This window comes from Myiozetetes cayanensis, unplaced genomic scaffold (genome assembly GCF_022539395.1).
Source record: "Myiozetetes cayanensis isolate MyiCay16 unplaced genomic scaffold, myiCay2020 scf282, whole genome shotgun sequence".
NCBI classification, from domain to species: Eukaryota; Metazoa; Chordata; class Aves; order Passeriformes; family Tyrannidae; genus Myiozetetes; species Myiozetetes cayanensis.
In genome coordinates, this window is record NW_026087502.1 from 17,610 (window position 1) to 43,368 (window position 25,759).

General features: G+C 50.7%; 1 protein-coding gene across 1 annotated transcript in view; it reads left to right on the forward strand.

The window, feature by feature from the left end:
- The window catches only part of LOC126643952 (BRD4-interacting chromatin-remodeling complex-associated protein-like), a 34,860-nt gene that overhangs the window by 5,189 nt on the left and 3,912 nt on the right, over positions 1-25,759 (forward strand). Inside the window, 11 exon segments of the mRNA XM_050322743.1 lie at positions 71-116; positions 1,137-1,179; positions 2,382-2,447; positions 5,419-6,291; positions 6,294-7,340; positions 14,229-14,379; positions 17,225-17,328; positions 18,967-19,038; positions 20,357-20,406; positions 22,585-22,733; positions 25,626-25,720. Of these exon segments, the coding sequence (XP_050178700.1) occupies positions 76-116; positions 1,137-1,179; positions 2,382-2,447; positions 5,419-6,291; positions 6,294-7,340; positions 14,229-14,379; positions 17,225-17,328; positions 18,967-19,038; positions 20,357-20,406; positions 22,585-22,733; positions 25,626-25,720 (2,691 nt within the window). The 5' untranslated portion in view covers positions 71-75.

Genomic DNA, 25,759 nt, shown 5'->3' on the forward strand with positions numbered 1-25,759 from the left:
ACCCCAAATCCGGCCGGAATTCCCGATTTTTCCATGGAAAAATTTAACATTTCCTGTGGGTGCTTTGCAGTTGTCATGGATGATGAAGACGGGCGGTGCCTCCTCGATGTCATCTGGTGAGTCCTGGGAGTCCTGGGAGGGCGGAATTCCCAAAAAAAAGGGTGGGAACGGCCTGGGATAACCCGGAAAGGGCAGGAAAGGTCCCAAATCCGGCTGGAAATGACCCAAAATGGGGGAAAAACCACCCAAAAAGGGGGAAAAACAACCCAAAAAGGGGGGAAAACCACCCAAAAAAGGTGGGAATCGTCCTGGAAAAGGTGGGAATTGGCCCTGGAAAGGTGGGAATTGTCCCTGGAAAGGTGGGAATTGGCCCTGGAAAGGTGGGAATTGTCCTGGGAAGGTTGAAAAGGGTCCCAAAAGCAGCGGGAAATGACCCAAAAGGGGCTGGAAATGTCAAAAAAAAGGCTGAAAATATCCCTAAAAAGGGCTGGAAATGTCCCAAAAAGGACTGGAAGTGGCCCAAAAAGGATGGGAAACTCCAAAAAAAGAGTGGGAAATGACCCAGAAAGGACTGGAAATGGACCAAAAAGAGGGAAAATGTCCCATAAAGGATGGGAAATATCCCAAAAAAGAGAAAATGTCCCAAAAAAGGCCAAAAACTTCCCCAAAAAGGTGACAAACATCCCAACCCCCCCCAGCACCCCCAGAATCCCAAAATTCCCTCCAGAATCCCAATTTTCCCCCCAGAATCCCAAATTTCCCTTTAGAATCCCCAATTTTCCCCCCAGAATCCCCAAATTTCCCTCCAGAATCTCAAATTTCCCCCCAAAATCCCCAAATTTCCCTCCAAAATCCCCAAATTTCCCCCCAAAATCCCCAAATTTCCCTCCAAAATCCCCAAATTTCCCTCCAAAATCCCCAAATTTCCCTGCAGAATCCCCAATTTTCCTTCCAAATTCCCCAAATTTCCCTCCAGAACCCCCAAATTTCCCCCCAGGATTTCAAATTTCCTTCCAGAACCCCCAAATTTCCCTCCAAAATCCCCAAATTTCCCTCCAAATTCCCCAATTTTCCCTCCCCACCCCCCAAATCCCCAAAATTCCACCCCTAATCCTCTTTTCCTGCTTTTTTTCCAGCGATCCTCAGGCCCTGAACGATTTTTTACATGGATCCGAAAAGGTGAGACCCCCAAAAACCCCAAATTCCTCCCTTTTTGCTCCACCAAAACCCCCTCCCTGATTTTGGATTTTTTTCCAGCCCCTCCCCCCTTTCTTTCCCTCCAACCCAACTTTTTCCATCCAGCCTGGGTTTGGTTTTTTTTTAGGAATTTTTCTCTTTTTTTTTTAGGAATTTTTCTCCCATTTTTTCTCGTTTTTTCTCTCTTTTTTTTCCCATTTTTTTCTTGTTTTGTCCCATTTTTTGGTCTTATTTTTTCCCCATTTTTTTCTCATTTCTCTCCCATTTCTCTCCCATTTCTCCCATTTCTCTCCCATTTCTCCCATTTTTCTCCCATTTTTCTCCCATTTTTTTCCCATTCTCCCAATTTTTTCTCCCATTTTCTCCCCCATTTTGTTTCCATTCTCCTTTATTTCTCCCATATTCTCCCCTTTTTCTCCTGTTGTTTCCCATTTTTCTCCCATTATTTTACCCATTTTCTCTCATTTTTCTCCCATTTTTTCTCATTTTTCTTCTATTTTTCCCATTATTCTCCCATTTCTTTCCCATTATCTCCCATTTTTCTCCCACTTCATCCCTTTTTTCTCCCATTTTCTTCTATTTTTTTCTTATTTTCTCCCATTATTTTCTCCCATTTTCCTCCATTTTTCTCAGATTTTTTCCTTTTATTCTCATTTTTTCCCATTTTCTCCTATTATTTTTTCCCGTTATTCTCCCATTTTTCCCTCATTTTCCCCCATTTTTCCCCCCATTTTTTCCCCCATTTTTCCCCATTTTCTCTAATTATTTCCTCTCATTTTTCTCCCATTTTTTCCCATTTTTCTCTCATTTTTCACCCATTTTTTACCCATTTTTTCCCCATTTTCTCTAATTATTTCCTCTCATTTTTCTCCCATTTTTCCCCATTTTTTTCCTCTCATTTTCCCCCATTTTTCCCCCCATTTTTTCCCCCATTTTTCCCCATTTTCTCTAATTATTTCCTCTCATTTTTCTCCCATTTTTTCCCATTTTTCTCTCATTTTTCCCCCATTTTTTTTCTCTCATTTTTCCCCCCATTTTTTTCTCTCATTTTCCCTCTATTTTTTTCTCCCATTTTTCCCCATTTTTCACTCATTTTTCCCCCATTTTTTTCCCATTTTCCCCCCGTTTTCCCCCGTTTTCCCCGTGTAAATCTCCGTAAACGCCGTGCGTGTTTCTCCTTCCAGATTGACAGTGAGGATCTCCTGGACAACTCAGGAGATGCTGCCAGTGCCTTTTTTGAAGGTGCTGGGGTAGGTATTCCCATTTTCCTCCCCTCCTTATCCCACTTTTTATTTTGCCCAAGGATTTCCCGGGAGAAAATCCCAAAACCCCCAATTTAAACCCAAAAATTCAACACATTTGTGAATTTTCAGCTCCGGGAGCTGCAAAAGCAGGACCCAAAACCCCCCAGACCTTTCCAAAACCTTGGGAAAACTCCTGGAAAACTCCAAAATTCCCGATCCTCCGGAGCCTCCCAGAGCAAGGGGGGGCTGAAAATCCGGAATAAACCCGGAATTTGGCCGGAAAATCCCTTTTTTCCCTCATTTTCCCCCCCAAGCATGGCCTGCTGTGCATGCCCAACCAGCATGAAACCCTCACCCTCCATTCCCTGCTTTTTTCCCCCTTTTCCGGGTTTTTCCCGGAATTTTCTCTCGTTCCGGGTCATTTTTTGTTGTTTTTTTTTTTCCCGAGTTTTCATTTTAATCCCTTTTTTTTTTCCCTTTTCTTTAATTTTGAGCTTTGATTTTTTTGTCCTCCCCCTTTTGGACCAAAAGCCAAAGTGCTTATCCCAAAAATCCTCTTTTCCAGGGATTTTCCCCCACTTTGGGGGAATTTTTATTCCATTCTTTTCCCTTCCTTTTCCCATGGGATTTTTTTCCTTCATTTCCCAAAAAAAACCTCTTTGCTCTCCCAAAGGGGAGATTACGGAGTGACAGAACCGCGGGATGGGCCCGGAATTCCCAAAGAATCCGGAGTTTGGATGAATTTGGTTGGGTTTGGGTGACTTTTGGTTGAGTTTGGGTGACTTTGGGTGACTTTGGTTGGGTTTGGGTGACTTTGGTTTTGTCGAGTTTTGGTTGAGTTTGAATTTGGGTTGAGTTTGAATTGAATTGGTTTTGAATTTTGGTTGAGTTTGGATTGAGATTGGATGATTTGGGGTTGAGTTTTGATTGAGTTTGGGTTGAGTTTGGATGAGTTTGGGTTGAGTTTGGGTTGACTTTGGCCGGTTTGGTTGAGTTTGGGTGGGTTTGGTTGGGTTGGTTGAGTTTTGGTTGGCTGAGTTTTCAGTTTTGGTTGAGTTGGTTGAGTTTTGGTTCAGTTTTGGTCAAGTTGGTTGAGTTGGTTTAGTTTGACTGGGTTGGTTGAGTTTGGTTCAGTTTGGTTGAGTTTTGGTTGACTTTGGTTGAGTTTTCTTGTTGTTTTGTGGAGTTCAGTTTTTGGTTGAGTTTCCTTTGGGTTTGGGTGACTTTCTGTCAACTTTGAGTTTTCACTGAGTTTGGTGAAGTTTGGTTGAGTTTCCATTGGCATTGGTTCAGTTTCCATTGGCTTTGATTAAGTTTGGTTGATTTTCTGTTTACTTTCCATTGACTTTGGTTGAGTTTGGTGAAGTTTGGTCGAGTTTCCATAGGCTTTGGTTAAGTTTCTGTTGAGTTTCCATTGGCTTTGGTTAAGTTTCCATTGGCTTTGATTGATTTTTTGTGTTTTTTTCCATTGACTTTGGTTGAGTTTTCGTTGGGTTTGGTTGAGTTTCTGTTGAGTTTCCATTGGGTTTGGTTGATTCTCTGTTTTATTTTCCATTGGGTTTGGTAGAGTTTGGTGAAGTTTGGTTGAGTTTCCATTGGGTTGGGTTGAGTTTCCATTGGCTTTGGTTGAGTTTCCATTGGGTTTGGTTGATTTTCTGTTGAGTTTCCCTTACCTTGGATTGATTTTCTGTTTTATTTTCCATTGCCTTTGGTCGAGTTTCTGTTGAGTTTGGTTGAGTTTGGTGAAATTTGACCGAGTTTCCCTGAGTTTCCATTGACTTTTGTTGAGTTTCCTTCATTTTGGGGGATTTTTATGGGTGATTTTTTGTTGAGTTCTGTTGAGTTTTGTTGACTTTCAGTGAGCGGCTTCCGTTGAGTTGGGTTGAGCTCCATTGACTTCCATTGACTTCCATTGATTTCCATTGACTTTCATTGACTTTCATTGACTTCCATTGAGGTCCATGGAGGTCCATTGTGTTGGGTTGAGCTCCATTGAGCTCCACTGAGTTGGGTTGAGCTCCATGGAGGTCCATGGAGGTCCATTGCGTTGGGTTGAGGTCCATGGAGGTCCATTGAGCTCCATTGAGTTGGGTTGAGCTCCATTGAGGTCCATTGAGGTCCATTGAGCTCCACTGAGTTCCACTGAGCTTCACTGGGTTCTCTTGAGGTCCTTTGAGCTCCATTGACTTTGAGTCCCATCAAGTTCTGTTGAGCTTCATTGAGACCTATTGAGGTGCTTTGGGGTCCATCGAGTTCTGTTGAGCTCCAGTGACTTCCATTGAGTTCAATTGAGTTTAATTGAGTTTAATTGAGTTTGATTAATTTCCATTGAGCTCCTTGGAGTTCTGTTGACCTCTCTTGAGCTCCATTGAGCCCCACTGAGTCTGGTTGAGCTCCACTGAGTCTGGTTGAGCTCCACTGAGTCTGGATGAGCTCCACTGAGTCTGGATGAGCTCCACTGAGCTTTGTTGAGCTCAACTCAACTTCACAGAGCTTCACTGGGTTCCGTTGAGCTCCGTTGAGGTTCGTTGAGCTCCACTGAGCTCTGTTGAGCTCCATTGAGGTCCATTGAGCTCAGTTGATGTCCATTAAACTCTGTTGAGTTCTGTTGAGTTCCACCGAGTTCCATTGAACCCAGTTGGGTTCCATTGAGCTCAGTTGGGTTCCGTTGAGCTCAGTTGGGTTCTGTTAAGCTCTGTTGAGTTCTGTTGAGTTCCACCGAGTTCCGTTGAACCCAGTTGGGTTCCGTTGAACCCAGTTGGGTTCCGTTGAGCTCAGTTGAGTCCTGTTGAGCTCAGTTGAGTCCTGTTGAGCTCAGTTGAGTCCCGTTGAGCTCAGTTGAGTTCTGTTAAGCTCTGTTGAGCTCCATTGAGCTCAGTTGGTTTCTATTGATCTCCCTCGAGCTCCGTCACGTCCCTCGAGTCCCCACCCGCGCTCTGACCTCCCCTTCCCCCCCGCCCCATCTCCGTTGCCGCAGCTCCACGGGCAGGAGGCCGCCGGGAACCCCCTGAGCGCGGAGCCGAGCCAGCCGGCGGCCAGCGTGGACCTGGACTTCCTGGAGGATGACATCCTGGGCTCGCCCTCGGGCGCCGGCGCCGGCGCCGAGCAGCCGTGCGACATCCTGCAGCAGAGCCTGCAGGAGGCCAACATCACCGAGCAGACGCTGGAGGCCGAGGCCGAGCTGGACCTGGGCTCCTTCCAGCTGCCCGCCCTGCAGCCCGTGGTGCAGGCGGCGGCCGACGGAGCCCCCCAGCTCTTCCCCGGCGGCGCCGCCGACCTGCTGGGCATCCAACCCCCCGCCGTGCTGGCCCACCAGGCCCTGGTGCCGCAGCCGGTGGGCGCCGACGCGGTCGGCAAGGCCATCGGCGTGCAGCCCTTCCTGCAGCAGGTGGGGCTGGGCAACGTCACCATCCAGCCCCTGCCCAACCTGCCCGGGCTCCCCAACGGCAGCCCCGGCGGCGCGCTGGGCCTGGGGCCCATCCAGGTGGTGGGCCAGCAGGTGATGGCCATCAACCAGCCGGCGGCGCCGCAGCTGCTGGCCAAGCCGGCGCCGGTGGCGGCCGTGGGGGGCTACATCGCCCAGCCCGAGGCGGCGCTGGCGGCGCCGTCCTCGCAGGGGGGGCCGGGCCTGGTGATCCAGAAGAGCCTCCCGGCCGCCACCACCGCCCTCAACGGCAGCTCGGTGTTCGGCGGCGTCTCCCCGGCGCCGCTCACCGTCACCTCCGGCCTGGGCGGCTCCCTGGTGCCGGCGCCCAACGTCATCATCCACCGCACGCCCACGCCCATCCAGCCCAAGCCCGCCGGGCAGGTGCTGCCCCAGAAGCTCTACCAGATCACGCCCAAGCCCTTCGCCGCCCCAACTCCGGCGGAGCCGCCGCGCTGGCGCTGCCCGGCGAGGCCCCGGCGGCCAAGGCGCCCCAGCAGCAACAACAACAGCAACAACAACAACAACAGCAGCCGCAGCAGCAGCAACAGCAGCAGAACTTGACCTTCATGGCCGGCAAAGCGGCGCCCAACGTGGTGCTCTCGGGCTTCCCCCCCAACGTCTTCAAGCCCCCAGGGGCCCCCCAGGCGGCGGCGGCGGCGGCGGCGGCGGCGGCGGCGGCGCTGGGCAAGCCCATGAGCGTGCACGTGCTCAACCAGGGCGGCAGCATCGTCATCCCCGCGCAGCACTTCCAGGGCCAGAACCAGTTCCTGCTGCCGGGCCAGCTGGCCCAGCCGCTCTCGGCGCTGCCCGCCGGCGTCGGGGGCCAGATCCTGGCGGCCCCGCACGGCGCCGGCCTCCTGGCCGGCCAGGGCGCCGCCGGCGGCGCGCAGCTCATCGCCAACCAGGCCCTGCCGGCGCAGATCCTCACCAACCAGAACCTGGCGGGCCAGCTCAACCTGGGCCCCGTGCTGACGTCGCCCAACTCCCACGGCACCGCCCACATCCTGTCGGCGCCCATCCAGCTGCAGCCGGGCCAGGTGGGGCAGCCGGCGCTCTTCCAGATGCCGGTGTCGCTGGCGGGGACGCTGCCCAGCCAGAGCCAGGCGGCGGCGGCGGCGGCGCCCACGGTGATCCAGGGGGTGACGTTGGCCAGCCAGGTGATGCTGAGCGCCGGCGGCGGGCTGGGCGCGGCCGTCGGCATCCAGGCGGCCCCCGGCGCCGCAACCGCCGCTCCCCCCGGCGCCAGCCCCGGCCCCGGCGCCGACCCCGGCTCCGTCCTCACCGTCCAGCCCCCCGCGCCCGCCGCGGCGCCGGCGTCGGCGTCGCTGCAGCTCAGCGTGCCCGCCGTGCCCGCCGGCACCTCCCAGCCCAGCCCGGGGCTCGCCGGCAGCCCCGAGAAGATCCTGCTGGGAGCGGCGGCCGCGCCCGGCGCCGTCCTGGGCCAGGAGTCCATGCAGATGTTCCTGCAGCAGGTGAGGGGGAGGGGAGGGGATGGCGGGTGGGGAAGGGGATTTCGGGGTGGAGGTGCTGGTGGGGCCTCGCGGCACGGGGGGGGTCGTGGTGGGGTTGGGGTTGAGTTTGGGTTGTTGAGGTGGAGTTGACATTGAGCTGAGGTGGGGTCATGGTGGGGTTGGGGTTGAGTTTGGGGTGGTTGGGGTTGAGGTTGACGTTGAGCTGAGGTGGGGTCATGGTGGGGTTGGGGTTGAGTTTGGGGTGGTTGGGGTTGAGGTTGACATTGAGCTGAGGTGGGGTCATGGTGGGGTTGGGGTTGAGTTTGGGGTGGTTGGGGTTGAGGTTGACGTTGAGCTGAGGTGGGGTCATGGTGAGGTTGGGGTTGGATTGTTGAGGTTGAGTTGAGGTTGGGGTTGAGTTTGAGGTTGGGTTTGAGTTGAGGTTGTGGTTGAGTTGAGGTTGGGGTTGAGTTTGAAGTTGGGGTTGAGTTTGAAGTTGGGGTTGAGTTTGAAGTTGGGGTTGAGTTGAAGTTGGGGTTGAGTTGAGGTTGGGGTTGAGTTGAGGTTGGGGTTGAGTTTGAAGTTGGGGTTGGGTCGATGTTGAGTGGAAGTTGAGGTTGAGTTTGACATTGAATCGACCTTGAGCTGGGGTGGGGGTAACGATGAGCTTGAGTTTGGGGTTGTGTTTGGGGTTGACCTCAAGGTTGGGGTTGGGTTGACGGTGAGTGGAGGTTGAGTGGGGGTAACGTTGATGTTGAGTTTGGGGTTGACTTTGAGGTTGGGCTTGGCTTGGGGACATTGAGTTGGGGTTGGAGTTGAGGTTGAGTTGGGGTTGACGTTGGGGTTGATGCTGAGTTGATGTTGACGCTGAGTTGGCCTTGAGTGGTGTTTGGGTTGAGTTGGGGTTGGGTTGAGGTTGAGTTGGGTTGGGTTGAGCTTGGGTTGAGTTGAGGTTGAGTTGGGTTGAGATTGAGTTGAGGTTGAGGTTGACAGCGTTGAGTTTGAGTTGGGGTTGAGTTGGGATTGGGTTGGGATTGAGTTGGGGATTAAGTTCAGGTTGGGTTGAGGTTGAGTTGGGTTGAGTTGAGGTTGAGGTTGAGTTGAGGTTGAGTTGGGTTGAGGTTGAGTTGGGTTGAGTTGAGGTTGGATTGGGTTGAGGTTGAGTTGGGGTTGGGTTGATGTTGAGTTTGATGTTGGGCTGATGTTGAGATTGAGTTGATGTTGAGTTTGATGTTGGGCTGATGTTGAGTTGAGGTTGAGTTGATGTTGAGTTTGATGTTGGGCTGATGTTGAGTTGAGGTTGAGTTGATGTTGGGATCCAGGGGCGGAAAACCGGGATCCAGCAGGGTGAAAAACCGGGATCCCTTGGGGAAAACTGGGATCCAGTGGGGAAAACTGGGATCCAGCAGTAGAAAACTGGGAATCCAGTGGGATAATTGGGGATCCAGCAACGGAAAACCGGGAGCTGGGGGTGGAAAAAACTGGGATCCAGCAGCGGAAAACTGGGATCCAGGGGTGGAAAACCAGGATCCAGGGCAGAAAACCGGGATTCAGGGGACGAAAACTGGGATCTGAGGGTGGAAAACTAGGATCCAGCAATACAAAAATTGGGATTCAGCGGAAAACCAGGATCCAGTGGGGAAAACCGGGATCCAGTGGGGAAAACCGGGATCCAGCAGTGGGAAACTGGGATCCAGTGGGAAACTGGGAACCAGGAGTGAAAAAACCTGGGATCCAGTGGGGAAAACCTGGGATCCAGGGGCAGAAAACCTGGGATCCAGTGGGGAAAACTGGGATCCAGCAACGGAAACCGGGATCTGGCAATGGAAAACCGGGATCCAGGGGCGGAGCTTTCCCACCGGATCCATCCCCAAACTTCCCAGGAATCCGGCAGATTTTGGAGGGGCGGGAATTTTATCTTTTCCAAGGGGTTTTTTTTTTCCCTTTCAAATTCCCATTTTCCAAAGGGGATTTTTTTATTTCCCAGCCCCTCCCCCCCTTCCCCCTCCTCCAATTCCCATTTTCCATCCCGTTTTTCCGGCCGTTTCCCGCTGCCTTTGGCTTCACTAACCCCGGAGCTGCTGCTGCTTCTCCTGCTTTTCCACCCCCTCAGCTCCTGCCACGCTCGGATCCCCAAATTCCAGGGATTTCCTTCCCCCCTCCCCACCCCCCCAAATCCCTCGGGATCGTCCTCGGGCCGGTCCCAGCTCCGGGAATTCCCCGGGAAAAGAGGGGGAGGGGTGGAATCCATAAAAAAAAAATCGTTCTTGGATTGGGGGGAAAAAAATTTGGGAATGGGGGATTTTTTGGGGGAAGAGCAGCAAAAAAAGTTTTTTTTTTTCCCAGGGATTTCATTCCCTTGGGAATGCTCAGGGGGAGTTTCCAGGGTTTTTCCTTCTCCTGCTTCCCAAAATCTTGGAAAAAACGGGATTGGAGGCGGATTTAGGGCGAGTTTTCCTGGGATTTGGGATGGGATTGGGATCCAGAGGTTACTTTGGGAGATTCCAGCCCCTCCCCCAGTAGGTTTTTCCTGGGATAATCCACTCCTGGATTTATTTTGGGATCCCCCAGGTGGATTTTTGGGGTGGTTTTCCTTCCTTTTTTACTCCCAAAAAAGCAGCTTTGGGATGGATTTGGGATGGGATTGGGATCCAGAGGCTCCTTGGGGAGATTCCAGCCCCTCTCCCAGTGGGTTTTTCCAGGATAATTTACTCCTGGATTTACTTTAGGATCCCCCAGGTGGATTTTTGGGGTGGTTTCCCTTCCTTTTTTCCTCCCCAAAAAGCAGCTTTGGGATGGGATTGGGATGGGATTGGGATCCAGAGTTCCCCATGGGATGTTCCAACCCCTCCCCCAGTGGGTTTTTCCCAGGATAATCCACTCCTGGATTTACTTTAGGATCCCCCAGGTGGATTTTTGGGGTGGTTTCCCTTCCTTTTTCCTCCCCAAAAAGCAGCTTTGGGATGGATTTGGGATGGGATTGGGATCCAGAGTTCCCCATGGGATGTTCCAACCCCTCCCCCAGTGGGTTTTTCCTGGGATAATCCACTCCTGGAGTCGCTCCTGGATAAAAATTCCCTCTTGGAGCCACTTTGGGATCCCTCAGGTGGATTTTTGGGGTGGTTTCCCTTCCTTTTTCCTCCCAAAAAGCAGCTTTGGGATGGGATTTGGGATGGGATTGGGATCCAGAGTCCCCCCTGGGATGGGATTGGGATCCAGAGTCCCCTGGGATGATTCCAACCCCTCCCCCAGTGGGTTTTTCCCGGGATAATCCACTCCTGGATAAAAATTCCCTCTTGGAGCCACTTTGGGATCCCCCAGGTGGATTTTGGGGTGGTTTTCCTTCTTTTTTTACTCCCAAAAAGCGGCTTTGGGATGGGATTGGGATCCAGAGGCTCCCTGGGATGATTCCAACCCCTCCCCCAGTGGGTTTTTCCTGGGATAATCCACTCCTGGAACCACTTTAGGATCCCCCAGGTGGATTTTTGGTTGGTTTTCCTTCCTTTTTTTATTCCCAAAAGTGGCTTTGGGATGGGATTGGGATGGGATTGGGATCCAGAATCCCCCCTGGGATGTTCCCTCCCCCTCCCCTCGTGTTTTTCCCGGGATTTGGCCCTTCCCAACCCCTCCCCTCCCCCCCCTTTTCCAGGACTAACCTTCTGCCTCTTTTTTTCTTTCCTTCTCTTTTTTTTTTTTGTTGTTTTTTGTTGCAGCCGAAGCTCCCGGGAGACCCCCCGGCCCCTCCCCCGCCTCCATCCCAAATCCCTCCATCCCAAATCCCATCATCCCAAATTCCATCCCAAATCCCATCCCAAATCCCCTCACAAATCCCTCCCAGCCCCTCCCCGCCCCCTTCCCGCCCCCATTCCCGCCCCCTCCGAACCTCCCCCTCCCCCTCCCCCTCCCTCCTGCCCTTCCCAGGCGCCCCTCCCCACCCCCGCCCCCAAACCATCTTTGGGATGGCCCCTCCCCACCCCATTCCCAACCCCCCTTTTCCCCGACCCCGCCCCTCCCCCCTCCAGCTGATTCCCAACATTCCCAACATCATTCCCAGCATTTCCCTGGGGCGGGGAGGGGCCAGAAAGCCCCGCCCACCCCTCCCCCAGCCACGCCCTGCCCCTCCCCCCGCTCCTGCCGGCGCCGTTCCCGCCCCCAATCCCAACCCCACCCCCAATTCCAACCCCAATTCCAACCCCAATCCCACCCCCATTCCCAATCCCAACCCCAATCCCGGCCCTTCCGCTCCCGCTGCGCCCAAGGCCGGCCTGGAAAGGTTCCAGCAGGTAAAATTCCTACGGAATTCCCGGGAAAACGGGAAGGGAAATGATTTTTCCTTGAGATTTTTCCAAGATTTCCATTCCCACCCCCCCCCCCAGGATGGGGGATCCCAGGGAATTTTCCCTCCTGGTGGATCTTGGGAATTTGTGGGATGGATCCTGGGAAATTTGTGGGATGGATCCTAAAAAAATTCTCCTGGGGGATTCCCAGGAATTTCTCTGGTGGATCCTGGGAATTTCCTGTGGTTGATCCCAAAACAAATCCCCTTGGTGGATCCCAGAAAATCCCCCTGGGAGATCCCAGCAAATCCCAGGGAATTCCTTTGGTTGATCCCAAAAAAAATCCCCTTGGTGGATCCCAGGGGATCCCCCTGGGAGATCCCAGCAAATCCCAGGGAATTCCTTTGGTTGATCCCAGGAAATCCTCCTGGTGGATCCCAGAAAATCCCTCAGGAGGATCCTGGGAAATCCTCCCCTGGTGGATTCCAGGAATTTGCTGTGTTGGATCCTGGGAAATTTGTGGGATGGATCCTTTAAAAATCCTCTGGTGGATCCCAAGAAATTCTGGTGGATCCCAGGAATTTTGTCAGTTGGATCCCCTGGAATTTCTCCAGTGGATCCTGGAAAATTCCTTTGGTTGATCCCCCAAAAAAACTCTCCTGGTGGATCCTGGAAAATTCTTCTGATGGATGCCAGGAAATCCATCAGCTGGATCCCAAGAAATTCCTCGGGTGGATCCCAAAAATTTTACCTTGGTGGATCCTGGGAATTTTGTCTGATGGATCTCCAAAAATCCCTCTGGTGGATCCCAAGAAATCCCTGTGGTGGATCCCAAAAATCCCTGTGGTGGATCCCAAGAAATCCCTGTGGTGGATCCCAAGAAATTCCTGTGGTGGATCCCAAAAATCCCTGTGGTGGATCCCAAGAAATTCCTGTGGCTGGATGCTGGGAGATCCCCCTGATGGATCCCAGGAAAATGCTCTGCTGGATCCCTGAAAATCCTCCTGGTGGATCCTGGGAAATTCCTTTGGTTGATCCCCAAAAATCCCCTTGGTGGATCCCAGAAATTCCTGTGAAATTTCTCTGATGGATCCCAGGAATTTCCTCGGGGGGATCCCCAAAAATCCTCCTGGGGGATCCTGGAAATTCCCCCTGGTGGATCCAGGGAAATTCCTCTGCTGGATCCCAGGAAATCCCCCTGGAGGATCCAACTGGCAGATCCCTCTGGATTTGGGATTGGGGGGTGGATCCAGTTGGATTTTGGGTTTTGGGGGTGTCTCCAGTTGGATTTGGGATTTTGGGGGTGGTTCCACTTGGGTTTAGGATTTTGGGGGCATCTCCTGGTGGGTTTGGGATTTTGGGGTGGATCCAAGTGGGTTTGGAATTTTGGGGGGCGTCTCCAGTCAGATTTGGGATTTTGGGGGCATTTTTAGTTGGATTTAGGATTTTGGGGTGGATCCAAGTGGGTTTGGGATTTTGGGGTGTCTCCAGTTAGATTTGGGATTTTGGGGTGGATCCAGATGGATTTGGGATTTTGGGGGGTGTCCAGTTGGATTTTGGATTTTGGGGGTGTCTCCAGTTGGATTTGGGATTTTGGGGGTGTTTCCAGTTGGATTTGGGATTTGGGGGTGTTTCCAGTTGGATTTAGGATTTTGGGGTGGTTCCAGTTGGATTTGGGATTTTAGGGTGTTTCCTTGGGATTTGGGGGGTGTCTCCAGATGCATTTGGGATTTTGGGGTGTGTCCAGTTGGATTTAGGATTTTGGGGGCATCTCCAGTTGGATTTGGGATTTTGGGGTGTTTCCAGTTGGGTTTGGGATTTTGGGTGGCGTCTCCAGGTGGATTTGGGATTTTGGGGGGTGTCTGAAGGTGGATTTGGGATTTGGGGGTGTCTCCAGTTGGATTTGGGATTTTGGGGGCGTTTTTAGTTGGATTTGGGATTTTGGGGGTGTCTCCTGATGGATTTGGGATTTGGGGGGTGTTTCCAGTTGGATTTAGGATTTTGGGGACATCTCCAGGTGGGTTTGGGATTTTGGGGTGTTTCCAGTTGGATTTGGGATTTGGGGTGTGTCTCCAGTTGGATTTGGGATTTTGGGGTGTGTTTCCAGTTGGATTTGGGATTTGGGGGGTGTCTCCAGTTGGATTTAGGATTTTGGGGGCGTCTCCAGTTGGATTTTGGATTTTGGGGGGTGTTTCCAGTTGGATTTGGGATTTTGGGGGGCGTCTCCTGATGGATTTGGGATTTGGGGGGTGTGTCCATTTATTTGGGATTAGGGGTGGATCCAGGTGGCAGATCTCTCTGGATTCGGGATTTTGGGAGTGTCTCCAGTTGGATTTAGGATTTTGGGGGCATTTTTAGTTGGATTTGGGATTTTGGGGTGGATCCAGTTGGATTTAGGATTTTGGGGGCATTTTTAGTTGGATTTAGGATTTTGGGGTGGATCCAAGTGGATTTGGGATTTTGGGGTGGATCCGGTTGGATTTAGGATTTTGGGGGCATTTTTGGTTGGATTTGGGATTTTGGGGTGGATCCAAGTGGGTTTGGGATTTTGGGGTGTTTCCAGTTGGATTTGTGATTTTGGGGTCTCCTCCCCGTGTTTTTGGGTTGATTTTGGTGGATTTTTGTTTTCCAGGTCCCTCCGGGGCTGCTCCTGCAGCCGAAGCCGCCCCCGTCCAGCCCCGCCCCCTTCCCGGCCCCGCCCCCTCCTCAGGCTCCGCCCCCGGGCGGGGCCTCCGTCCTGCTGGCGGCCACGCCCACCCACGGAGCCACGCCCACCAGCACAGGTGGGAAATCCCGGGAATTCTGGCCAGGTCCAAATTCCTGGGATACCAAAATCCCCGAATTCCAAAATCCTGGAATCCTGGAATCCCGAAATTCCAAAATCCTGGAGTCCCGGAAGCCCAAAATCTCAAAATCCTGGAGTCCTGGAATCCCAAAACTCCAGAATCCTGGAGTCCTGGAATCCCCAAATCCTGGAATTCCAAAATCCCGGAGTCCTGGAATCCCCAAATCCCAGAATTCCAACATCCTGGAGTCCCAAAGCGGCCCCAAATCCTGGAATCCCGAAATTCCAAAATCCCGGAGTCCTGGAATCCCCAAACTCCGGAATCCCCAAATTCTGGAATTCCAAAATTCCAGAATTCCAAAATCCCGGAGTCCTGGAATCCCAAAATTCCAAATTCCTGGGGTCCCAGAATCCCCAAATCCCAGAATTGCAAAATCCCAGAGTCCTGGAATCCCAAAATTCCAAAATTCTGGAGTCTTGGAATCCCAAAACTCCGGAATTCCAAAGTCCTGAAATCCCCAAATTCCAAAATCCTGGAGTTCTGGAATGTCCAAATCCCAGAATTGCAAAATCCTGGAGTCCTGGAATCCCAAAATTCCAAAATTCTGGAGTCCTGAAATCCCAAAATCCTGGAATTCCAAAATCCCGGAGTCCTGGAATCCCAAAATTCCAAAATCCTGGAGTCCTGGAATCCCAAAATCTCAAAATCCCAGAGTCCTGGAATCCCAAAACTCCAGAATCCCCAAATTCTGGAATCCCAAAATCCCGGAGAGCCAGAATTCCGAAATTCCAAAATCCCAGAGTCCCGAAGGAGCCCAAAATCCGGGAATCCTGGAAACCCAAAATTCTGGTGCCCCAGAATCCTCGGGAATCCCCCGAGTCCCACAGTCCGAAATCTGGGAATTCTGCAATCCCCAAATCCCAAATCCTCCCAAATCCCAATGTCCCCAAACCCCCCCGAATCCCAAATCTTTCCGAATCCTCCCAACATCCCAAATCTTTCCCAAATCCCAAATCTTTCCCAATCCTCCCAATTCCAACATCCCAAATCCTCCCCAAATCCCAACATCCCAAATGCCAAATCCTCCCAAATCCCAAAATCTCAAATCTTCCCAAATTCTCCCCAAATCCCAAAACCTCCCCAACCCCAAATCCCCCCAAATTCCAACATCCCAAATCTTTCCCAATCCTCCCAATTCCAACATCCCAAATCCTCCCCAGACCCAACATCCCAAATCCCAAAACCTCCCCAACCCCAAATACTCCCAAATCCCGAAACCTTCCCGACCTCAAATCCCCCCCCAAATCCCAATATCCCAAATCCCCCCCCAAATCCCAACATCCCAAATCCCAAAATCTCCTCAATCCCAAATCCCCCCAAATCCCAAAACCACCCCAAATTCCCCCAAATCCCCCAAAATCCCAATATCCCAAATCCCCCCCCAACATCCCAACATCCCAAATCTTTCTAAATCCCAACATCCCAAAATCCTAAAACCTCCCCAACCCCAAACCCCCCAAATCCCAACATCCCAAATTCCAAATCCTCCCCAAATCCCCCTCCCCTCCCCCAAGTCCAAGAATCCCCCTCCAAAATTCCCAACCCATCCTTCTTTTCCCCTCCCCCTTTCCCTTTTCACCTTCCCTGGGCTGGGAATCTCCGGGATCCTCCGGGATCCTTTGGGATCCTCCGGGATCCTTCAGGATCCTCTGGAATCCTTTGGACTCTGACCCTTTTTCCCTGTTTTTCCCCTGTTTTTTCCCTGTTTGTTTCCCCCTGTTTCCCCCTGTTTTTCCCTGTTTTTCCCTATTTTCCCGTTTTTCCCTATTTTCCCCCTGTTTTTCCCTGTTTTCCCCTGTTTTTTCCCTATTTTTCCCTGTTTTCCCCTGTTTTTCCCTGTTTTTTCCCTGTTTTTTCCCTCTTTTCCCCTATTTTCCCCTGGTTTCCCCTGGTTTTCCTCGTTTTTCCCCGTTTTTCCCTGTTTTTCCCCCTGTTTTTCCCTGTTTTTTTCCTGTTTTTCCCTGTTTTCCCCTATTTTTCCCTGTTTTCCCCTGTCTTTCCCTGTTTTTCCCCTATTTTTCCCTGTTTTTCCCTATTTTCCCCTATTTTTTCCCTATTTTTCCCCTATTTTTCCCTGTTTTTCCCTGTTTTCCCGTTTTTCCCTGTTTTTCCCTATTTTTTCCTTGTTTTTCCCTGTTTTTCCCTGTTTTCCCGTTTTTCCCTGTTTTTCCCTATTTTTCCCGTTTTTCCCTGTTTTTCCCTATTTTTTCCTTGTTTTTCCCTGTTTTTCCCTGTTTTCCCCGTTTTTCCCTGTTTTCCCCGTTTCCCCCTGTTTTTCCCTATTTTCCCCTGTTTTTCCCTGTTTTTCCCTGTTTTTTCCCTGTTTTTCCCCTATTTTCCCCTGTTTTCCCTGTTTTCCCCGTTTTCCCATTTTTTCCCTATTTTCCCGTTTTTCCCTATTTTTTCCCTGTTTTTCCCTATTTTTCCCTGTTTACCCCTGTTTTCCCCTGTTTTTTTCCTCTTTTCCCCTATTTATTTTTCCCTGTTTTTCCCTGTTTGTTTTTCCCCGTTTTTCCTTGTTTTTCCCCTGTTTTTCCCTATTTTTCCCTGTTTTTCCCTGTTTTTTCTTTCTTTTCCCCTATTTATTTTTCCCTGTTTTTCCCTATTTTTCCCTATTTTTCCCCGTTTTCCCCTGTTTTTCCCTATTTTTCCCTGTTTTTTCTCTGTTTTCCCCTATTTTCCCCTGTTTTCCCCTGGTTTTTCCCTGTTTTCCCCTATTTTTCCCTGTTTTCCCCTATTTTTCCCTATTTTTCCCTCATTTTTCCCCCTTTTCTCTCCCCAGGAGCCCCCTCGGAGAGCAAATCCTTCGCCGTCGTTTCCGGGGCCGTTCCTGCCGGGAAGGGGCTCCCAACCACGCCCAAGGCGGGGCCGGCGCCGCCCCCACAGGTCAGGGGGCTTTTCCAAGGGAATTCCCAGCCCCATTCCCGCCTTTTCCCGCTTTTCCTGCTCCTTTTCCCCTTTGGGTCTGAGTTTTCCCCCCTTTTGTATCCCCTTTTCCCTGCATTTCCTGGGTTTTCCTCCTTATTTCCCAATTTTCCTGCCTTGCTTCCCAATTTTCCATGTTGATTTCCCGTTTTTCCTCCTTTATTTCCCAATTTTCCAGCCTCATTTATTGGTTTTCCTCCTGAATTTCCCTGTTTCCCTCCTTAATTTCCCATTTTTCTCCTTAATTTCCCGTTTTTCCTCCTCAATTTCCCGTTTTTCCTCCTTAATTTCCCATCTTTCCTCCTTCATTTCTTGTTTTTCCTCCTGAATTTCCCCTTTTTCCTCTTTCATTTCCCATTATTCTTCCTTAATTCCCCCTTTTTCCTCCTCAATTTCCCATTTTTCCTCCTTAATTTCCCATTTTTCCTTCTTAATTTCCCGTTTCCCTCCTTAATTTCCCGTTTTCCTCCTTAATTTCCCATTTTTCCTCTTTAATTTTCTGTTTTGTCTCTCTCCTATCCCACTTTCCTCTTTTTATTTCCCGATTTTCTGTCTCATTTTCCCGCTTTCCCACTTTATTTCCTGATTTTCTCTCTTCCTTTCCTGCTCCTTTTCCCCTTTGGATCTAAAATTTCCCCCTTTTTCCCCCCTTTTGTATCCCATTTTCCCTGCATTTCCTGATTTTTCCTCCTTATTTTCTGTTTTTCCTCCTGAATTTTCCATTTTTCCTCTTTAATTTCCTGTTTTTTCTCTTTAATTTCCCAATTTTCCAACCTCCTTCTTCATTTCCTGATTCTCCCTCTTTATTTCTTGGTTTTCCCTCCCCCTTTCCCCGTTTTTCTTCTTTCTTTCCCGCTTTTCCTCCTTTATTTTCCGCTTTTCCCACCTCATTTCCGGATTTTCTGCCTTGATTTCCCACTTTTTCTTCTTTGCATCCCACTTTTTCCTGTATTTACCCATTTTCCTTCTCTGTTTCCCGGTTTTCCCGCCTTGTTTGCTGATTCCTCCTTTTAATTTCCCATTTTTTTTCCTTTATATCCCAATTTTCCCCTTTGTGTCCCACTTTCCCCTCTTTATTTCCTGATTCCTCATCTTCATTTCCCATTTTTTTTTCTTTATATCCCAGTTTTTTTCCCTCTTTGTATTTCTCTGTTTCTTCTTTACTTCCTGGTTTGCTTCTTCATCCCAAAATTCCCCCTGTGGATCCCACTTTTCTCTCTTTATTTCCCTATTTTTAATCTTCTTTCCCAATTTTTCCATCTCAATTTCCCACTTTTCCCCCTTGTTTTTCCCCCTCAATTCCCACTTTTCCCCCTTTTTTTCCCCCCTTCAATTCCCCATTTTCCCCCCCTTTATTCCCACTTTTTCCCCTCCTCTTTCCCCCTTCTCCCACTTTTTATTCTTCCCATTTTTCCTTTGGATCTCCCCCCTTTTCCCTGCATTTTCCTCCCTATTTCCCTTTATTTTTCCCTGTTTTCCCCCTTTATTCCCAGTTTTTCCTCCCTCCCTGGTTGTTCCCACCTTTCCCAGCCCCGGGAATTCCCGGGAATTCCGGAGCTCATCCCATTTTTCCCACTTTTCCCGGTTTTTTTTCCGCAGGCGAAGCCGGGAGGGATCAAAGGAGCCCCCCAGACCCCGGGGGGGGGGAAGGGACCCCAAACCCAGCCCGTGGTGAGGCCCCAAATCCCGGGAATTCACCCCCAAATCCCGGGAATTCGACCCCAAATCCCGGGAATTGCCCCCAAATCCTGGGAATTGCCCCCAAATCCTGGGAATTCAGCCCCAAATCCTGGGAATTCACCCCCAAATCCCAGGAATTCAGCCCCAAATCCCGGGAATTCACCCTCAAATCTTGGGAATTTACCCCCCAAATCGTGGGAATTCAGCCCCAAATCCCTGGAATTCACACTCAGATCCTGAGAATTGCCCCCAAATCCTGGGAATTCGGCCCCAAATCCCGGGAATTCGACCCCAAATCCCGGGAATTCGACCCCAAATCCCTGGAATTTACACTCAGATCCTGAGAATTCACCCCCAAATCCTGGGGATTGCCCCCAAATCTTGGGAATTTACCTCCAAATCCCGGGAATTCAGCCCCAAATCCTGGGAATTGCCCCCAAATTCTGGGAATTCACCCCCAGATCCTGGAAATTGCCCCCAAATTTCAGGAATTCACCCCCAAATCCCAGGAATTCAGCCCTAAATCCTGGGAATTCACACTCAGATCCTGAGAATTGCCCCCAAATCCTGGGAATTTGGCCCCAAATCCCGGGAATTTGCCCCCAAATCCCGGGAATTGCCCCCAAATCCTGGGAATTCAGCCCTTAAATCTCAGGAATTCACCCCCAAATCCTGGGAATTCACCCCCAAATCCTGGGGATTGCCCCCAAATTTTGGGAATTCACCCTCAAATCCCGGGAATTGCCCCCAAATCCTGGGAATTTGCCCCCAAATCCTGGGAATTCACCCTCAAATCTTGGGAATTCAGCCCCAAATCCCTGGAATTCACACTCAGATCCTGAGAATTGCCCCCAAATCCTGGGAATTCGGCCCCAAATCCTGGGAATTCAGCCCTAAATCCTGGGAATTCATCCTCAGATCCTGAGAATTGCCCCCAAATCCTGGGAATTCACCCCTTAAATCTCAGGAATTCCCCCCCAAATCTTGGGAGTCTCCCTCAAATCCTGGGAATTCCCCAAACTCTGGGAATTTCTCCCCCAAATCCCTGGAATCTCCCCCAAATCCCAAGAATCTCCCCACAAATCCCTGGACTGACCCCAAATCCTGGGAATCCCTCCCCAAATCCCTGGAATTACCCCCCCCAAATCCCAGGAATTCCCCCCAAAATCCCTGGAATCCCTCCCAAATCCTGGGAATTCCCTCCCAAATCCCTGGACTGACCCCAAATCCCGGGAATTCCCCCCAAATCCCGGGAATCCCTCCCCAAATCCCTGAACTGACCCCAAATCCCGGGAATTCCCCCTTGCAGTTGGAGGTTGTGAAGAAGGCGCCGGCGCTGCAGCCCAGCAAGGAGGCCTGGTGAGAATTCCGGGAATGTTGGGAATTCTGGGAATTCTGGGAATTCTGGGAATGCTGGGGGGATTCCAGGCGGGAGGGCGGCCGGAAAATCGGGAATTTCAGCCCTGTTGATGCCAGAAATGGGGAATTTGGTCCCAGTTCCAGGGGGTGGGGGGGCCGTGATTTGGGAATTCTGTGGGATTGGGAGCTGGAATTTGGGAATTCCTTGGGTGTGGAGTCTGTAATTTGGGAATTCCCATTTTTTGGGGGTCTGTATTTTGGGAATTCCCGGCTCTTTTTGGGATCCATAATTTGGGAATTCCCATTTTTTGGGGGTCTGTAATTTGGGAATTCTTGTTTTTTGGTGGCCATAATTTGGGAATTTTCATTTTTTGGCATCTGTAATTTGGGAATTCCCCTTTTTTGGGGGTCAGTAATTTGGCAACTCCCATTTTTTGGGTTCTGTAATTTGGGAATTCTGTGGGATTTGGGGTCTGTAATTTGGGAATTCTGTGGATGTGAGAGCTGTAAATTGGGAATTCCCATTCTTTGGTGTCCGTGATTCGGGAATTCACATTTTCTGGTGTGGGTAATTTGGGAATTCCATGGGATTGGTGTGGATAATTTGGGAATTTCCCCCCCTTTCCCAGCCTCCTGGAGCAGCTGCACAAGCACCTGGTTTTTGGGGATCCGTAATTTGGGAATTCCTATTTTTTGGGATCTGTAACTTGGGAATTCCCGTGGTTTTTTTGAGTCCGTAATTTTGGAATTCCTGATTTTTTTGTGGTGTCGGTAATTTGGGAATTTTTGGGGGGTTTTTTGTCCATAATTTGGGAATTCCCATTTTTTTGGGGGTTGGTAACTTGGGAATTCTGTGGGATTGGGGGCCGTAAATTGGGAATTCTGTGGATTGGAGAGCTGTAACTTGGGAATTCCCATTTTTTGGTGTCCATAAATCGGGAATTCCCATTTTTTGGTGTCCATAATTCGGGAATTCCGTTTCCTGGTGTGGATAATTTGGGAATTCCCCCCCTTTCCCAGCCTCCTGGAGCAGCTGCACAAGCACCTGGTTTTTTGGGATCCATAATTTGGGAATTCCCATTTTTTTGTTGGTTGTAATTCGGGAATTCCGTGGGATTGGTGTGGATAATTTGGGAATTCCCTGCCTTTCCCAGCCTCCTGGAGCAGCTGCACAAGCACCTGGTTTTTTGGGATCCATAATTTGGGAATTCCCATTTTTTGGGATCTGTAACTTGGGAATTCCCGTGGGTTTTTTGAGTCCGTAATTTTGGAATTCCTGATTTTTTTGTGGTGTCGGTAATTTGGGAATTTTTGGGGGGTTTTTTGTCCATAATTTGGGAATTCCCATTTTTTTGGGGGGGTTGGTAATATAGGAATTTTGTGGGATTTGGGGGCCGTAAATTGGGAATTCTGTGGATGTGAGAGCTGTAACTTGGGAATTCCCATTCTTTGGTGTCCATAATTCGGGAATTCCTATTTTCTGGTGTGGGTAATTTGGGAATTCCGTGGGATTGGTGTGGATAATTTGGGAATTTTCCCCCCCTTTCCCAGCCTCCTGGAGCAGCTGCACAAGCACCTGGTTTTTGGGGATCCATAATTTGGGAATTCCCATTTTTCTGGTGTGGATAACTTGGGAATTCCATGGGATTGGTGTGGATAATTTGGGAATTTTCCCCCCTTTCTCAGCCTTCTGGAGCAGCTGCACAAGCACCTGGTTTTTTGGGATGCATAATTTGGGAATTCCCATTTTTTGGGATCTGTAATTTGGGAATTCCCGTGGGTTTTTTGTGTCCGTAATTTTGGAATTCCTGATTTTTTTGTGTCGGTAATTTGGGAATTTCTGGGGGGTTTTTTGTCCATAATTTGGGAATTTCCATTTTTTTAGGGGTCAGTAATTTGGGAATTCTGTGGATGCAAGAGCCATAACTTGGCAATTCCCGTTTTTTGGGATCCATAATTTGGGAATTCCCGTTTCCTGGTGTGGATAATTTGGGAATTTTCCCCCCTTTCCCAGCCTTCTGGAGCAGCTGCACAAGCACCTGGTTTTTTGGGATCCATAATTTGGGAATTCCCATTTTTTGGCAGCTCTAATTCGGGAATTCCCATTTTTCTGGTGTGGTTAATTTGGGAATTCCATGGGATTGGTGTGGATAATTTGGGAATTTTCCCCTTTCCCAGCCTCCTGGAGCAGCTGCACAAGCACCAGGGCTCGGTGCTGCACCCGGAATTCCGGAGCCGCTTCCGCTCCGTGGGCGACGCCCTCCGGAGGCTCCTCCCCTACCACGTCTACCAAGGGATGCTCCCCCAGCCCTCGGAGTGCAGGAGGGGTGAGAGGGAATCCTGGGAATGCTGGGAATGATGGGAATGCTGGGAATGGGGGATAATGGGATGGGAACCCTGGGAATGTGGGATAATGGGATGAGAGCCCTGGGATTGGGGGATAACCAGGGATCTACCAAGGGATGCTCCCGCAGCCCGAGGAGTGCAGGAGGGGTGAGATGGGAATTCTGGGAATTCTGGGAATGCCAGGGGGCTGGGAATGCCGGGAATGATGGGGGATCTGGGAATGGGGGATAACGGGATGGGAGCCCTGGGATTGGGGGATAACCAGGGGTCTACCAAGGGATGCTCCCACAGCCCGAGGAGTGCAGGAGGGGTGAGAGATGGGAATGACGGGAATTCTGGGAATGATGGGAATGATGGGAATGGTGGGAATGGGGGATAATGGGATGGGAACCCTGGGAATGGGGGATAATGGGATGGGAGCTCTGGGATTGGGGGATAACCAGGGGTCTACCAAGGGATGCTCCCACAGCCCGAGGAGTGCAGGAGGGGTGAGAGATGGGATTTCTGGGAATTCTGGGAATGCTGGGAATGCTGGGAATGATGGGAATGTGGGATAATGGGGATGTGAGCTCTGGGATTGGGGGATAATGGGATGGGAGCTCTGGGAATGGGGGATAATGGGATGGGAACTCTGGGATTGGGGGATAACCAGGGGTCTACCAAGGGATGCTCCCCCAGCCCGAGGAGTGCAGGAGGGGTGAGAGATGGGAATGACGGGAATACCGGGAATGATGGGAATGCTGGGAATGGTGGGAATGGGGGATAATGGGATGGGAGCTCTGGGAATGTGGGATAATGGGATGGGAGCTCTGGGATTGGGGGATAACCAGGGGTCTACCAAGGGATGCTCCCACAGCCAGAGGAGTGCAGGAGGGGTGAGAGATGGGAATGACGGGAATTCTGGGAATGATGGGAATGCTGGGAATGGGGGATAATGGGATGGGAGCTCTGGGATTGGGGGATAATGGGATGGGAGCTCTGGGATTGGGGGATAATGGGATGGGAGGCTTTGGGATTGTGGGATAACCAGGGGTCTACCAAGGGATGCTCCCCCAGCCCTCGGAGTGCCGCAGGGGTGAGAGATGGGAATGACGGGAATTCTGGGAATGCTGGGGGTCTTGGGATTGGGGGATAACGGGGATGGGAACCCTGGGAATGTGGGATAACGGGATGGGAGCTCTGGGATTGGGGGATACCAGAGGGATGCTCCCACAGCCCGAGGAGTGCAGGAGGGGTGAGAGGGGAATTCTGGGAATGATGGGAATGCTGGGGGTCTGGGAATGGGGGATGACAGGGATGGGAATCCTGGGATTGGGGGATAACAGGGATGGGAGCTCTGGGAATGTGGGATAACCAGGGATCTACCAAGGGATGCTCCCCAGCCCGAGGAGTGCAGGAGGGGTGAGAGATGGGAATTCTGGGAATGTTGGGAATTTTGGGAATGATGGGAATGATGGGAATGGGGGATAACGGGATGGGAACCCTGGGAATGTGGGATAATGGGATGGGAGCCCTGGGATTGGGGGATAACAGAGGATGCTCCCACAGCCCTCGGAGTGCCAGGAGGGGTGAGAGAGGAATTCTGGGAATGCTGGGGGTCTGGGATTGGGGGATAACAGGGATGGGAGCTCTGGGATTGGGGGATAATGGGATGGGGAGCTCTGGGATTTTGGGATAATGGGATGGGAGGCTTTGGGATTGGGGGATAACGGGAATGGGAACCCTGGGATTGGGGGATAACGGGATGGGAGCTCTGGGATTGGGGGATAACCAGGGGTCTGCCAGGGGATGCTCCCACAGCCCTCGGAATGCCAGGAATAACAATGGGAATAATGGGAATGCCAGAAATAACACTGGGATAACAGCGGGCGGGGTCGTTATCCCGTTATCCCCGTTCCCATGATTATCCCTCCGTTATCCCGTGGTTATCCCATGATTATCCTGTTATTATGCTATGATTATCCCATGATTATCTGTGTTATTATCCCTTGATTATCCCATGATTATTCTGTGATTATTTGTGTTATTATCCCTTGATTATCCCATGATTATCCCTTGATTATCCGTGTTATTATGGCATTGTTATACCAGGCTTATCCCGTGATTATCCAGTGATTATCCTGTGATTATCTGTGCTATTATCCCACTATTATCCCATTATTATTTGTATTATTATCCCATGATTATGATGTGATTATCCCATGATTATCCCACATTTATCTCACCATCATCCCATGATTTTCCCGGCTGTTTTCCCTGCCAGTGGACGAGGAGTTTGGGATGGGGTCGTTCTCCTTTTATCCCCATTCCCATTATTATCCTGTTCTCCCATTATCCCTGTTCTTATCCCATTATTATCATGTGATTATCCCACCATTTATCCCCCATTTATCCGTTGATTTCCCGGCTGTTTTCCCGGGCAGTGGATGAGGAGTTTGCAGCGGGGTCGTTATCCTTTTATCCCCATTCCCGTTATTATCCTGTTCTACCATTATCCCTGTGATTATCCCATCATTATCATGTGATTATCCCACATTTATCCCACATTTATCCCTGTGATTTTCCCGGGCAGTGGACGAGGAGTTATCCTTTTATCTCCATTCCCATTATTATCCTGTTCTCCCATTATCCCATTATTATCCCACCATTATCCCATCATTATCCCGTGATTATCCCACATTTATCCGTTGATTTTCCGGCTGTTTTCCCGGGCAGTGGACGAGGAGTTTGGGATGGGGTCATTCTCTTTTATCCCCATTCCCGTTATTATCCTGTTCTCCCATTATCCCTGTTATTATCCCACCATTATCCCACGATTATCCCACGATTATCCCACATTTATCCCGTGATTTTCCGGCTGTTTTCCCGGTCAGTGGACGAGGAGTTTGCGGCGGTGTCGGAGCAGCTGCTGCGCCGGACGCGGGCGATGCTCAACAAGTACCGGCTGCTCCTCCTCGAGGAGTCCAGGGTGGGTTCCCTGCCCGTTCCCAGCGTTCCCGGCATTCCC